This window comes from Simochromis diagramma, unplaced genomic scaffold (assembly GCF_900408965.1).
Source record: "Simochromis diagramma unplaced genomic scaffold, fSimDia1.1 OVJJ01000216.1, whole genome shotgun sequence".
Taxonomy (NCBI): Eukaryota; Metazoa; Chordata; class Actinopteri; order Cichliformes; family Cichlidae; genus Simochromis; species Simochromis diagramma.
Window position 1 is genome coordinate 5,189,056 of NW_024386883.1, and position 14,919 is coordinate 5,203,974.

The 14,919-nt window shown below is 40.5% G+C and overlaps 1 protein-coding gene across 1 annotated transcript in view; it reads right to left on the reverse strand.

Moving 5' to 3' along the window:
* Positions 1 to 14,919, reverse strand: part of LOC120734409 (FRAS1-related extracellular matrix protein 2-like) — a 68,926-nt gene that overhangs the window by 9,941 nt on the left and 44,066 nt on the right. Inside the window, exons 5-13 of the mRNA XM_040033228.1 lie at positions 13,387 to 13,512; positions 11,071 to 11,322; positions 5,688 to 5,837; positions 5,364 to 5,573; positions 4,668 to 4,865; positions 4,124 to 4,288; positions 2,477 to 2,659; positions 1,316 to 1,446; positions 730 to 888 (exon numbers count right to left, since the gene is read on the reverse strand). Of these exons, the coding sequence (XP_039889162.1) occupies positions 730 to 888; positions 1,316 to 1,446; positions 2,477 to 2,659; positions 4,124 to 4,288; positions 4,668 to 4,865; positions 5,364 to 5,573; positions 5,688 to 5,837; positions 11,071 to 11,322; positions 13,387 to 13,512 (1,574 nt within the window). The remainder of the gene's footprint in view (positions 1 to 729; positions 889 to 1,315; positions 1,447 to 2,476; positions 2,660 to 4,123; positions 4,289 to 4,667; positions 4,866 to 5,363; positions 5,574 to 5,687; positions 5,838 to 11,070; positions 11,323 to 13,386; positions 13,513 to 14,919) is intronic.

The following is a 14,919-nucleotide window of genomic DNA, read 5'->3' on the forward strand; positions in this document are numbered from 1 at the left end:
ACATGCCAGAGGAAAGAAGGAGACAGATAATACAAACGAGTAAGTGATGGTTGCCAAGGAAATCCAGATGTTTCAGTGGTTTATATTCTCACATTTGTGGTCTTGGAAATATTTTTTTTATATTTAGAAAGCTACAAATATTGGATCGAGGGTTAAACCTCAAATAGATTCTGTAGATTTCCTTTGTAAACCTGTTGACACTGAGCTTCCTGCTACAGCACTCAACACTTCAATTTCGACAAGACTTCTTCATTTTGCCTCTCCAGGGAACCTCCTACGCAGCTGACCACACTGCACGAAAATAAACACACACATGCACTCTCTCTGTCTCTCTCTCGCACACGCAAACACATACACAGTTCTAGCCACATTCAGCAGTCACCTGAGGAGCAAATGACTTAACACATCACGACAATCCATTTAAGTTTCTCACTGAACACGTTTTCAAGAGTGGCAGAGATTCTCCTGTGTATGAGAGCATGGCGACTGTGGCCTACCAAGCTGTGTAATGTTTATTTTAAGAACAGAATAGCTGATTCCTGGTGGACAGTTTGATCCTGAGGAAAAAAAATGCTACTTTCGTTACTGGAAAAAAACTTAATAAATGTAACTGTTTTCTGTTAAGCTGATCTCTCCCAGGTGTTTCTAGAAGGCATGTTGTCGTAGAGTGAGCAAGACTATTCCTCCAGGGCCACTTGTGTCCCTAAATACCATTTAAGCGTGACTCACTGTGACACAGATGAGTGGATAGCCAGCTGGTGGGTGGAGGCTGTCTTGTGTCCTGGCGACATCATCGTAATGGAGCAACGACGCCACATGAGGAAGGGAGGGAAAGGTGACATCAGCCATGCTGTTGATCTCCTCGATGTAAACGATCACTTTAGTCACCTGGTTCAGAAAAAGAGCTTTAAGGAGTACTGACACAGAGTGTTTCTGAGTAACGAGTTATCAGTGAATGTGTTTAAATTCTTGGACATTTCTCTCTTCAGACTTTGTTTCCCCTTTTATTTCTCTTTCTACTCCTTACTTCTCCTCACTTCTTCTGTCTTTTTTTTTTTTAAACATAATCTATTATTCATTGCAAAATGTTTTCATTGCCCTCTTGGTTGCAACTACAGTAAAGTGCTGCCGGTGTCTGGGCCAGGACACCCTTGTAAAAAAGATCCCTGATCTCACTGGGACTGACCTGGATAAATATGGGTCAAATCAGAAAAAAAAAGCTTTTAATCTTTTTACTTTTTCATTAAGCTTTAAATTCCTGAGCTGTCAGTTTGGATTTTGTGTGATCGCTCTGTGGCGGTTAAGCACTTCTGACCTGAGTTTCAGCCACCATGTTTTCATCAGGCTTCAGATGGAGCGTAAACGCTTCCCTCATTTCTCGGACTCCGTCAAACAGCACCTGCACCTCCACCACATTTTGCTTATCCCCCTGCTTGAACTCAAGGACTGGGCACACACAAATATAGAAGAACACAATCATCAGGGAAACAGTTTAAAATGTACACGATATAGCACAAATAGATCGTTATTAGGAAAAGTGTACTACACCGATCGATATCTTTTCCTGAGATAAAAGTAATCGACTTGCAAGGCCAGATTTCCACCTCTTTTTTGCCGAATTTACATTTTTACAGGAAATAAAAAGGCCTTGCAGATTAGCCCAATGCACATTTTATTGCTTCAGAAGAATATATCACTTAGCTAAAAAGCATTGCAGGTTTCTATTTGCATAGTGCCAAAGGTGGTCCATCTCCTTGCACGGTAAGTAATAGAGCTTTGCATTAGAAATGTGCTGCGGCGAAAAAATATTGTGCAATATGAGAAATTCACGGCTGTATGATTCAAAACTGCGGGGAAATTTTAACGGTGGGTAGGCAGGTATAATTTGAATTGACTGAATGTATTCTATAAATATTTCAAGCCTTGATTAAGCTTAGAAAAGTTCACTTTGGGCTAAAAGCTGAACAGATAGAACAAAAGACCTCATCCTGCTGACATGAAGACTGCTGAAATTTTATTAAAAATTACATAACCTCCCACTGGACTATAGCAGAAATCACCTTTCTCCATTTGAGATAAAATTATAAATTAATGACCCTTGCCCAAATAAAACCCTATGCCCACTTTCATTAATCTAACATTCCTGTAGGGACCCTTGTTTCACCTCTCTGGCTGCCGCAAATGCATAATAGAAATCAATCAGGAGGATATGTGTAGGTCATTAAGTGCAAATTTGGAGTATCTCGTGATTACTAATGGTGCTGTAGAGGTTTGTATTTATTAGTGAGTTACTGAAAGTTCTGCTTCACATGTTTCAACGCCACTAACGTGCTGAGAAAAGGGAATGAGGAGAGGAAGACAGCTTTTGGTCTTTAATGGCAGTTCAAAAAAAGAACTGTGCACTGCATTGAAGCTCTTTTATGCATCTGGAGCTTTTAATCATATCACACCATAAGAGGATATATGTGGGATTTACCTTGAGATACAGGATAATAGTCTTCTCCTGAGACAGCTGACCCATCTTTAGTGTGAACGCGAACCACCGACACTTTTGATGTGTCACCCACTCGTACCACAGGGATCTTCACAGTGGCTACAGCGCTGGCTTCCTTTGGTTCATTAACACTGAACTTGGTGTCCAGAAAACGGATGATGGGTTCTAAGGTGGACAGAATTAAAATGTAAAGCAAACTCATTGAAATGTATGTAACAACTTTTACAACATCAGTTCCAAGTAGATCAGAAAACTGTGTAAAATGTGAATAAAATACAGAATGCAATAATTTGCAGTAATTCATGCTTTATTCAGAGTAGAACATAAAAAACATATCAGATGTTTCGACTGAGATATTTTACTATTACATGAAAAATATTGGCTTATTTTGAACTTGATGGCAACGTGTCTTCAAAAAGTTGAGACAGTGGTAAAAAAAAAAAAGGCTGGAAAAGTAAGTAGTGCTAAACAAGAAACAGCTGGAGGAACATTTTGCAACAGGTCAGAAACACGATTGGGAATAAAGAGAGTTTCTCAGAAGAACAGGTGGGCAGAGGTTCTTCAATTTGCAACCTCCCCCTAAAAAACCCCCAAAATAATAGTAGAACAATTTCAGAATATTGTTCATCAACATAAAATTGTGTAGATGTAAAATATATATCATCATCTACAGTGCATAATATCATCAAAAGATTCAGAGAATCTGGATGCAAGTAGTTTTCAGGCCTCCGAGTGGACGGCATTAAACACAGGCTCGATTCTGTCATGCAAATCACTGCATGGGCTCAGAAACACTTCCAGAAATCATCGTCTTTGAACACAGTTCATTGTGCCGTCCACAAACGATGGTTAAAGAACATTTAACCAGTTCAAAAAGGATTTTAAATAAAAAATGTATTTAAAATGTGGTAAATCATTGAAAGTGGTAAACCTCGTCCTCTGGAAGAGGAGAAATACCATCCAGCTTGTGTCAGCACTCGATTCAAAATCCTGCATCTATTGCACCGGCAGCTTGCACATTTAGAAAGACATCAGTGCTGAAAGTTATATGCATTTATTTATAAGTCTTAGAGGAACATAAGCTTCCATCCAGACAATGTCTTTTTCAGGGAATACCTTGCACATGTCTGCAGCTATTACTGTCTAACAGCATTTATAGTAGTATGGGTGTTGACCTGACCTACCTGGAGTGCCGACCTTTCACCAACTAAAAAATTAGGTGTATCATGAAATAGGAAGAGCTGCTGAACAGCTAGAAGCCTATATCAGATAAGAATGGGACAACATTCCTCTCCTTAAAATCCAGCAGCCAGTTTCCTCAGTTCCCAGATGTTTATTAGATGTCTATTAAAAGAAGTTTAAACATTTGATATGCTTTCCATGCACAGTTGTGAATAAAATAGGGGTTTTGAGATTTGCAAATCGCTGTATTGTGTTTTTATATATATTCTACAATATTCTACAAAAATTTGATTGTAATTACTACCTGGTCATCAACAATAATGATGTATTGGTGTACTTATTTTCTCTGCGAATTATATTCAAAGCCAGTGCTCTTCATCGGCTTCTATTTTTTAAAGCAGTTCATTTCTGACCTTTTTCAACCTCTGCCTTCTTTCTTCCACTTACTGTCTGCCGTATCCTTGATTTTCACAAGCGTCTCGTTTAGAGCTCCAACTGATGCGCCAAAATGTGAATTGCTCTTCGGGTTTCCTAAAACCAGCCGGAGCTCCTCTCCATCCTCATACAGCGTGTCATCAACCAGAGACAGAACACACGGCTTCTCCACCTCGCCTAGAATGTACAGCAAAACGTGTCACAAGATGTGACATGTCAAAGAAATTGAAATGGAAGAAAAAAGGCTTCTACTCTTCTTTTATCTGTAGAGGATATAAAATCTTATTTATACAATTATTCTTCCCTTTATTCAGTCCCTCAATGGTTTAAGGAAGCTGTTTGCATGCTGAGTATGTTTGAAAAAAAAAAATTAAAGAGAACAAAAACAAGAAAAAAAGGGAACCGTTAAAGCAGTATTGGAGTATGTGGATTTCTTTCTTTTTACATTTCTGCGAAACTTGTTTATTCACCTGAAAAGGTGTCAGCTTTCAGAGCGCAGGGAACAAAAGAATTGAAGGAAAGCATGCATGATGTAACAGTGCAATTACTGAAGAACCTGGTAAGAAACTGATGACAGAGGCATCTGTGTTTGGCCGCTCATCAAAGTCTGAGGCGACCTGCGCAGAGCCCTGACGGGTGTAACAGCGGACAGAAGATTTATGTCTGATGTCACCACTGCGGTACACTGTTGCTGTGATCTGGCCGTCGCTCTCCTCTCCAGTGTACACCGACTCACGAAACTGGACCTTTGGCACTGTAGTCAAACAGGATAGTTCAGTCATTTCATAAGATTAACGCAGAGATAATTTCTCCCTTGCTGGAATTGGAATAAGCTGCAAATGAAAGACCAAATCAAATAACATAGCTGTCACATCAAGCTAACAGTGGTAATGATTGCAGTGGAACTATGAACACACAGTGACAAATTAATTATAACTTTGCGTTTACTAAAGCAGCTAAATTAAAATCTGAAGACGTTTGACAAACTTTCTAAGGCTTATTTATATATTTCTATACACATATATTAACAAATATCATTAATTTTATTATGTTATTATCAGTAATATAAAGAATAGAAAAAACAGGCTGGATAGTGATGCTCTAGCTCAATGCTAATATCATTTTCCTACAGTAATGTGTTCCCAGTGCATTTCCAACACTTTGACCGTGTGAGTTAATCACATTAAACATAAAGTTAAGATGCCTTTATGAATGTATTTATGAAAATTCTCAGCAATATAGAGTGACTCACAGTCAGACACTGAGTCATTTATGAAGACTGTAGCTTTTCCAGGTTCTCCCAGGATGCCATTCACTGGCATGCGTAAGACCAGCTCAAAGCTCTCAATCCCCTCCAGCTCTGGCTGTCCCAGGTCATCCAGGATGATTACCCTGAACGTCTGCGTGCTGACGCCTGGAGCAAAGTCAAGGTTGTGACTGATGCCCACATAGTCAATACCGGCTGTAAATAAAATATACAGACAAACAGAATGCAGGTAAATGACAAATAATGCTATTGGTCAATTCAATTATTCTTATCTGTCAGAAGCAATACTTTAACTGTATGGGAGCTCACCTTCTGCAGAAACGAGCTCTGCCTTGCGAGAGCTGACAGTAACGGCTGCAGATTTGGACAAATCCGTTCCCGTCCTCCACACTTTGATCTCCACATACCCATCGCTCTCATCCACATGATACTCTACCTCCCCAAAGTAAAACACAGGAACTGGGGAGAAAAGACAATAAATAAATAAATGGCTGTAATTAATGCTTCTTGATTCCAGACTACAGCTTCATAATATCCGTTTAGTTTCAATGATTTCTGTCTTTAACCTCCTAGGACCTGGCGTCCACATATGTGGATATCACATTTTGGGTTATTTAGACTAAAATAAATTATTTAAAAAAAAAATTGCTCTACATGGGCCTGATATCCACTTACGAGGACATTATACTGCTACTGTTCTATCAAAATTTTAAACAAATATCCTCATATGTGGCTCTGATTGTTCTTAAAAACAAAAATAAGGTAAAAAAAAAAAATCTGGTAATTCTTTGTTTTTACATTCATTTGGCCCCAATATGCCCAAATATCAAAGAGAAATTAAAAATGCATGCCGTGGAAGAGTTTGGATCTTAGGAGGTTAAATGTATTAGTTGACTCATTATTTTCTTTAAATATTAACACTCTGAGATATTCAGTATTTGGAGACTTTTAAGGTCAGCACACATTTTTTCTTCATACTTTAACTTGACAGCTGACGTAGCATATATGAGCTAAATCAGCAGTGGTACTAATCTATAGATCTGTATAGATCTCCAGCAGCCACTTGCAGCCTGGCATGATTCATTTGTATAGCCAGTAGCTGGACAGAACGGTCAAAAAGCGGCAGGCCATTAGTCTGAAGCTAAACTGCAGGGGAGTGTGACCTTTCAACATCTATCGGCCTTAAATCCACACATTTCTTTATTTTAATTGTTTCTCCTGACAGAATAATTAAGTACTTTTAACAAATATGGATGCTGTTAACACTGAAACAAAGCCTGTGTGTGTATGTGTGAGTCTGTTTCCCTGACTGTAAAGTAGTGAGATGGAGAGACAAAGAGAATGCGGCCCCCCAGACTGCTCAAAGGCTTGTTTGAACTAGGATTGTTTCCTGAGGCAGCAAAGTGGAGGCAGTCCAGTGTGTATTTGACAGTTTCATCTCTCACAAGCCGCCCCCCACCCCTTTCCCTCGCACCCGCGTTGAGTCATAAAAAGTGACAGAATAAAAGTTCTTCTGTCTCCATTTTAAACTGGCCTGTTTCTTATATTCCGGCATATAATCCAAAAATAGCACGTGTGTTATTGTGTTTTCGTGTCTCGATCAAATACTTAACAAGCCAGAGATTTTTTTTTTTATTCTGAATATTACTCTACTGATATATGAACTTTCATATTTTATTTATATACTTTAACTAGGCCACATAACAAAAGCTAAGTGGAGTACTTAACAAAGGGACCGAGAAAAAAAAAATCTGCAGTTGCATGTTGACTGCCAGCTTCACATAACAAGTGACAGCTCAGGGTAATAATATCCAGCGAGTATTGCACATCAAGTGCAGCCTGTGCCCTCTCTCGCCCCATCCAAAGACTTCTTTCCTCAATGCATCTGTCTTTCTCATTTACCTTTTCTTCCTACACACTCACTGTTATCTAACAGATGCATCACTGCAAACAGAATGTGTGTATTTGCACAAAGGCAGAGTAAAAGCAAAGTAACAGACTGCGTAGGTAGGAAAAACACATGGATAAAAACGTCTGACCGTAAACACTGATAAACAAGGGGCTTGTAAGAGTGTGGACGTGTAGCTTATCTTTAAACACTAAATGCAAGCAATCTGGCTCCAGTTCCTTCTGTGCTCAGCGAGGACACTTCTGCTAAGATGCTAATAAACATGTCTGTATTCACACATGTCTTGACTGCGTTCCCCTCTGCGTGACACCACAAGAGGGAGGTGAGTGATGACTGATGAATGAGAAATGAATTCTCTCTCCCCTCTGGGACAACGCCTGTGGTTTAGCACTCTGAAGTGTGTGGGGAAGGTGTAAAGCCAAATTATGATAATTACCAGTGTGTGGGTGTCTGTAGCCATTTGTGTGTCACTGCACCTTAAAATGCAGTTTATAGTACATTCTCAGCTGTCCTGTAAAGAATGGGCCCTTTTTTGCAGGAGGCTCGCTAATACAAACTGTCTGTATGCAGTATTTCACTTGGTATGGAGGCTTTTAGGTAATAAACGTCATATCGAATCATGGAATGATTAAGAAGGTAGGTCATATCTAACTATAATAAACAAACCTTTGTCTTTTTGTTGGCATTTAGCTTTTATTAGCTAGAATAGTGGAAAGGGCTGAAAACAGGGTATCGTGACACACAGGGAACAGGCTGGCTCACATTTGAACCCATGCCCCTTCAGCAGCCTTCACCTACTCCTCCAGGTTTTCTACAGTGGCACCTGTGAAATCTGTTGGTTTTTGGGGTTTTTTGTTCTTTTTTCTCCTCCTAGACCATCAAAACTTGGACCAAACCCCATCACACACAGACTGCTCGAAGAAATTAAAGGAACACTTATTAATCAGAATATAGCATCAAGTCAATTAAACTTTTGGGATATTGATTAAAACAGTGCTGTAAGCTAAACAGCAGAGGAGGTTAATCAGCTTTAGCAGCTGTACTAGAGGGGCAACAATGAGACAACCCCCAAAACAGGAGTGGTTTTACAGGTGGAAGTCACTGATATTTTTTCCCCCTTCTCATCTATTTTGAATGTTTTTTTTTCATTAGTTTTGCATTTGGCTGGGTCACTTCTGTTGGCATGAGATGACACCTGGACCCTACAGAGGTTGCACAGGTAGTCCAATTCATCCAGGATGGCACATCAATACGTGCTGTTGCCAGATGGCCATGGAGGAGAGTCCAGTGGATGAACAGTTATTGTGGGATAGCTGGACAGACCAATAGAAGGTTGTTAGCCCAACTGCAGGACCAGTATCTGCTCCTTTGTGCATGTTGGCACATTTCAGTAAACATGCAAACTGAATTTCAGTGGTCATATTTCATATAAAAAAATTAAGAAATAATGGGTAGTTGAAGACTTATACTGTAGAAAAATAGTATTGCTGATAGCAGCACAAACAAAAACTCTCCTGTTCTAAGTTCACCTTCTGAAATGCAAAGTAACCCGACTGTTTCACCTCAGTCAGGGCGTACAAAATAGCCAGAGGTATTCTACAGCTTTGGTGTGACCAACACTCAGGCTGCCCTAATATTGAAATGAAGGCCTGGGTTTCCAAGAGATACTCAGAGCTAATCTACAATTCTACAAACTCAGCTGTGGCCATATGCACCCATCCGAAAAGTCTGCGCGTTCGTCTCTCCTTGGCAGGGTACAAGGAGATGACAACACTCACTTTGAGTCAAAATGTGCAACCATGCAGAGCGCAACACTCAAGGCGACAGGTACTGTAGAGTTTAATCTGATAAAGTACTAAATCAAGCAGATATCTCTGGGACTTTTTTTTCTCAGATGAAGTGAGAAAACCCTGTGTGTGTGTGTGTGTGTGTGTGTGTGTGTGTGTGTGTGTGTGTGTGTGTGTGAGAGAGAGAGAGAGGTATAGTGGATAAATAGATGGAAGGAGAGCAGCCAGGTGAACTTGACTCTAACCTGAGGGAAGGAAAAATGGGGCTAGAGAGAGGACTACCAGTCACACTTAAGTGTTCTTTAAGTGCTTTTCTCACCATTTACCTTACCTTACCTTCACACATAAACATCCATGCAGATGCAAGGAACCATGTGACACAAGTAAACACATGCTGCATAACTCTTGTTTCACTATTTTCCTGGCCAATTGGAGGTTGCACTAAAGAAAATGAGGCTGCAGTTTGACTGCCTGGGTGCAGGTATTAGAACACTGTCAGACAGCGTATTATCCTCTGGGAGGCTAAAAATGACACATAATCTCTCACTGGAGTTGGGCTCTCACAAACACATTTCCATTCCTTTGAACTCAGCACCAAGTCTGAAGTCTTCTGACAATTTACTAACAATCAGACCATGTGTCATGTTTCTTGTTAACTAGCCCCCAGATGCCTCCCCGCACATATGCACAGTCAGTCAATTTGGCACAATTGTTTGTATCCCTAAATGAGTTCTCAGTTGTAAGTCGTCATTGTTTTATTTATCCCAGGCTGCCGTTTGGCAGTAGCATGATGAGGCCTCTGTGACACAAACAGTTCATGACAAAATGAAAGGCTAAAAGGAAAGCAAGATTATAAAATGTCTGTAGAAAATGTAGACTTCATTTTTCTACATTTTAATCTTAAACCCAATAAAGAGCCTTGCGGCAAATTACAGAAAATGAGTAAGGATGTGTTCTCAGCTTGATTATATATCTTACAATTTTTTGATTTGACTTTTTCCTTTGTCCTAAAACGTCGGCTCTTACTCTGCTGCTTTAAATCTGCCAGCCTGTATTTGTCCAGATAGATGACAAATGGGTGTCTGAACAACAAGCGTGTAAGCTGAGAACCACGTTGTGCATAAAGGGAATGAAGACTGTCTTTATGGCCTTTGTTACATCACTGGTATTTGACCCAAATTCATTATAGACATTACAGCCTTATCTCCAAAAGAGATACAAAAATTGTGACTTTTACCGACTTTCACTTTTTAATCGATTTGGTGGCATTTAGCAAAAAAAATCCAGAGCACAGACATCATTCTGTCACTGTGAAGTCTCTAAAGTAAATCAATGCAGAATAGTGAGATGGTGGAGAACGCATACAGATTGCAATAGGTATTTCCCAGCAGGCATGTCAGTCCCCAGATAAATCATCTACACATTTCTCTTGCTTTCGGAATATTTAATCTACTTTGGTCCATGCGATGCTGTAACTGGATGAAAGCAGACAAGGGACACGTGTGATAATGCAGTCCCACCGGACTTGTGCTCGCTTCTCAACTGTAATTAAAAATTGTCAGAATAGCAGCGTGACAGGAGTTTGATTCCATCTGTCTGCTGTGAGTGCAGGGTCTATTTCAGCACTCTAATCCTGCATGCCTTAACACCCGCTAAGTCTGTGAAACAAGCATAATTAAGAGAAATTCTGTGATATGAGGGCTCCGAAGAAAATTCAAAACAACAGAAATCCATGCACTTGTTTGAAAGAGTGCATATAAGCACGTGTGAAGCCAAGCTGAAATAAATCAAATCTTCTAAATCTCTGGAGCGAGACAAGAACCTTTTGCAAAGTTCACCACAGCCGCTGTGATTCAGGTTACGGTACATCACATCTGGCAGCAAAATGGTTTGACCACAAATAGATTTTGAAGTTTTCTCTATGAAGCTCTTAGAACTTCTAGAAATGATCACCTGAAAAAGATAAAGTTAGAAAGCTATTATTAGAATGCATTACCATCATCCGTATCTTCCAAGATGTTAACTTTGGTGGTGGGGTAGTGCATTCCCAGACGTCCTCCCACAGGCAGTGACAGAGTAACGTTGAAGCTCTCTTCTCCCTCGTACAGGGAGTCGTCTATGATCACCACGCGGCACAGCTTCTCCCTGTCACCCTTGTCGAAGCGAAGGAGGCTGCTGTGTTCCTCAGGACGGGAGATGTAGTCCGAGTAAGAGAGGACACTGGTGGGAATGGTTCCTGAGGCCGAACCTTTAGAAAGACCAGCAACAAGAATGGTGAGTACGATGCACAAAAGCATAAAAAGAATAAAATATGATTGAAAAGACCTAATGAAAAGACCATAAATGGTATCCTCTGTACAAGGAAGATGTGTTATTGATACAAATCTTTTAATACAGTGTTCAAAAAAAAAATTAAAGGAACACTTTGAAAACGCAACAGATCTCTGTGGGAAAAAATCATGCTAAATAATAATATGGATATGGACTGGGTAATGTGTAAGAAATGAATGGATTGTCTAACGGAAATGAAATGTATTAACCTACAGAGGATTCAATCAAAGTGAAAAAATGATGCAACAGGCTTTTCCATTTTGCTGAAATTCCATTGCAGCAACTTAAGATACTCCGTAGTTTGTATGGCCCCCACGTTCTTGTATGCTTGACTGACAATGTCGGTGAATGCTCCTAATTAGATGACGCCAGGTGTCCTGGAGGGTCTCATCCCAGATGTGGACCAAGGCATCCTGGACAGTCTGAGGTGCAACATAACAGCATCACAAGGACTTAAAATGATGTCCTAGAGGTGTTTTACTGGATTTATGTCAGCTGAGGGTGGGGGCCACTCACTGCACCAGCGTAGGGTCTAACAATGGTTTCACGGTTTGTTCGTCTCTCCATTGGTGAACGATGTTACAAGCAGCATAATGTTCTCTGCGTCTTCTCCAGAGCCTTTCACATCTGTCACATGTGCTTAGGGTGAACCTGCCCTCATCTATGAAAACCACAGGATGTCAGTGGTGGTTCTACCAATTCTGGGGTTCTTTGGCAAATACCAATCACCTTCAAGGTGTCAGGCAGCGAGCACAGGGCCCACTAAAAGATGTCGAGCCTTCAGGCCATCCTCATGAAGTCTATTTCTGATGAGAGACATTCACACCAGTGGCCTGCTGGAGGTCATTAGTGTGACCTAACGGGAACAGGATGGCAGTGCTCTTCCTGTTTGTCCTTGTACAGAGGAGCAGATACTGGTCCTGCTGATGGGTTAAGGACCTTCTACAACCGAGTCCAGCTCTCCTATAGTAACTGCTTGTCTCCTGTAATCTCCTCCATGCTCTTGAGCCTGTGCAAACCTTCTGATAAACCCTCACCCTTGATGAGTTGGACACTGCACCCACTGTTCATGTCATTAACACCAAAGTAGCTGAAACTAATTAACAACTGTCTGTGCTACTTAACTGACCAGATGATATTCTCTGATTAAAAATAGTTCCTTTAATTTTTTTGAGGTGTGTATAAGAACTTGGATTAAGAGCATAAAAATAAATATGAAAATAATGAAATGAAGAAAATATGAATATGTTGTGTATCTCAGTGCTACAAATCTGTATTTGAATTTCATAAGATTCAGATTTTCAGCATAGCTAGACTTTGACTTTTAATTGCAGCAAGTCCATTAGGTCTGTCGGTGTATGGCAAGGAGCACAGAAGTAAATTTCCATCAAGTTCTGGCAAATTTGTTAAAAATCTTTCATTGTTCATTAACCGTGAAAAGCAAAAAATAGTATGGCTGAATTATTAAAGGGGAAGCGGATGTTGTGGAGCATGTAAGGAATCAAGAATTCTTGCAAAACTTAACAGCTAAGTGTGATCCTGCTGTGCTTAGGCTGCTAACATGTGATTTGTGAAAATGCAAATGCCGTGTGAACAGCTTCTTTTCCAGAGAGCTGACTTGACTTTAAACAGATTTAACGGGTACTGTCAAACTGCATAGGTGAGGAAAAAAGCTGCACCCGACACTCCACCTACACATCAATATAACAAAGACATCGCCTGTCATCCAGACGCATATATCACAAGACTGAAACATGCCTCACTTTTTAAGTTTTAACAATTACATGATCTATTTGTTTTGTGATTTGAAGTAAGGATAGCTGAGACTTCATTATACAGGTGAACATAATGTATGTAAATCAGACCCAGCTTTTTATACCGTTAACCAAGTGGTGCGATCACTGTCCGCAAATATGGCAGGATTGCAGCGTATACAGGGGGGGAAATGGGTTAGATGAGGTGAAAAAAGGCCAGCTTGTACCCTGCTGTGTGTAGCAGACCACCATGAGCTCCTCACTGATGTCTCCACTGCGGTGCACTGGGATGAAAAGCTCTCCAACATCTTCCTCTACTGAGCGGATCTGTTCAGGGAAAAATACAGTCGACTCTGTTTGGAAGGGGAAAAGAGAAAACGAGACAGTGAGAGAGAGTGAGAGTCAGGGGAAAAAAGAAAAGGGTAATGATATGTATAACAATCTGCAAAAATCCACAGTGCATTAGGCCATCAAGGACTAATACAGGCTTTTGTTCTGGTTCTGCATTAGCGAGCTGCAGCTGACATTTTCCTTTCATTTTTTTTTTTATTCCATTGAAGTGGTGGTCCTGCAGTGTGCTTATTCATATTCGAGAATAACTCTCCATCGGTCTTTTGGTTTGGTGTAACCAGACGGGCTCTTCAAAGAGACCGCTTTGGAAGTTTTTCTTCTTGTCTCACGTATCGCGGACAATTACACAGGCAAGAATCTGAATTTATACCACAGAGTCAATCAGCTGGGAGTTTCACCCATCTACAGCTCCATACTCAGAGGGGTCAATCATCTCTCTCATATTTTCTTCCCCGCCTTTCTCTCCGTCTCTGACTGGAGTTTGTGATTGAGGGAGAAACTTTGAGCTAGTGAAAGCATCATCTATCAAAGCACAGAACTTACTGGCATTATAGAAACAATAAATTTTGGAGGCTATTTTCCACAGATGCACTGGGACCAATAAAAATGCTAACAGAGTGGCCGAAGCTTCAGCTCGTCCCAGTTCTTCACGTGCCTTTGTTTCGTGCGCTCTCTGAAAGAATCGATGGCTGAATGATGGGAGGTGAAAAACACTGACGAAAACTTCAATTAAAAAGGCGAGGACTGGCGCGTGAAACAGATTTATATCTGACTCAATGCCCGGCGTAAAGAGAGATCAGCAACCTGAGCTGGCTGTTTGGGATGAAGTCATCAACATAAGACAATCTTACACACAGCGGGGGGAGGAGGTCGAACATTTCTTTTCTCTTACGATAAGTCGCTAAATTGTTCTCACAGTCTTCTTCCACCTCCCCGACTTTTTTTTCATTCTGTTCCTGTCCACAATCTGTCACTCCCCGGGGACTCATACAAGGAGACTGAGGTCCACCGCTTACCTATTCCACACACACGAGTAACGTTACAACCTGATTTTCTTCCCTCTTTCCACACACGTACTGTACACTTAGTCTCCTCCTCGCACTCTTCTATTGCCTCTAAATCCACCTACGGTTTGGAAAAGCACATTTTCAGCCAAGTGGGTCAAGTTCACCTCCTGGAAGAAAACCCACAGTCTTTTTTAAATCATTCATGGGGATTGGAACATAAACACAGGCTTTTATGCTGGGTGTTAAAACAGCGAATACTTGCACCTGATTTTGCTATTGTTTCACCAAATAAAATAAAAACTGTTTTTGTTTTCTTTTACTCCAGCTTTTCTTTTCTTCCTATGCCTTGAACCTCTCCATTATTGATAATTTCATAAATATTCTATGGATGCTGGGATATTT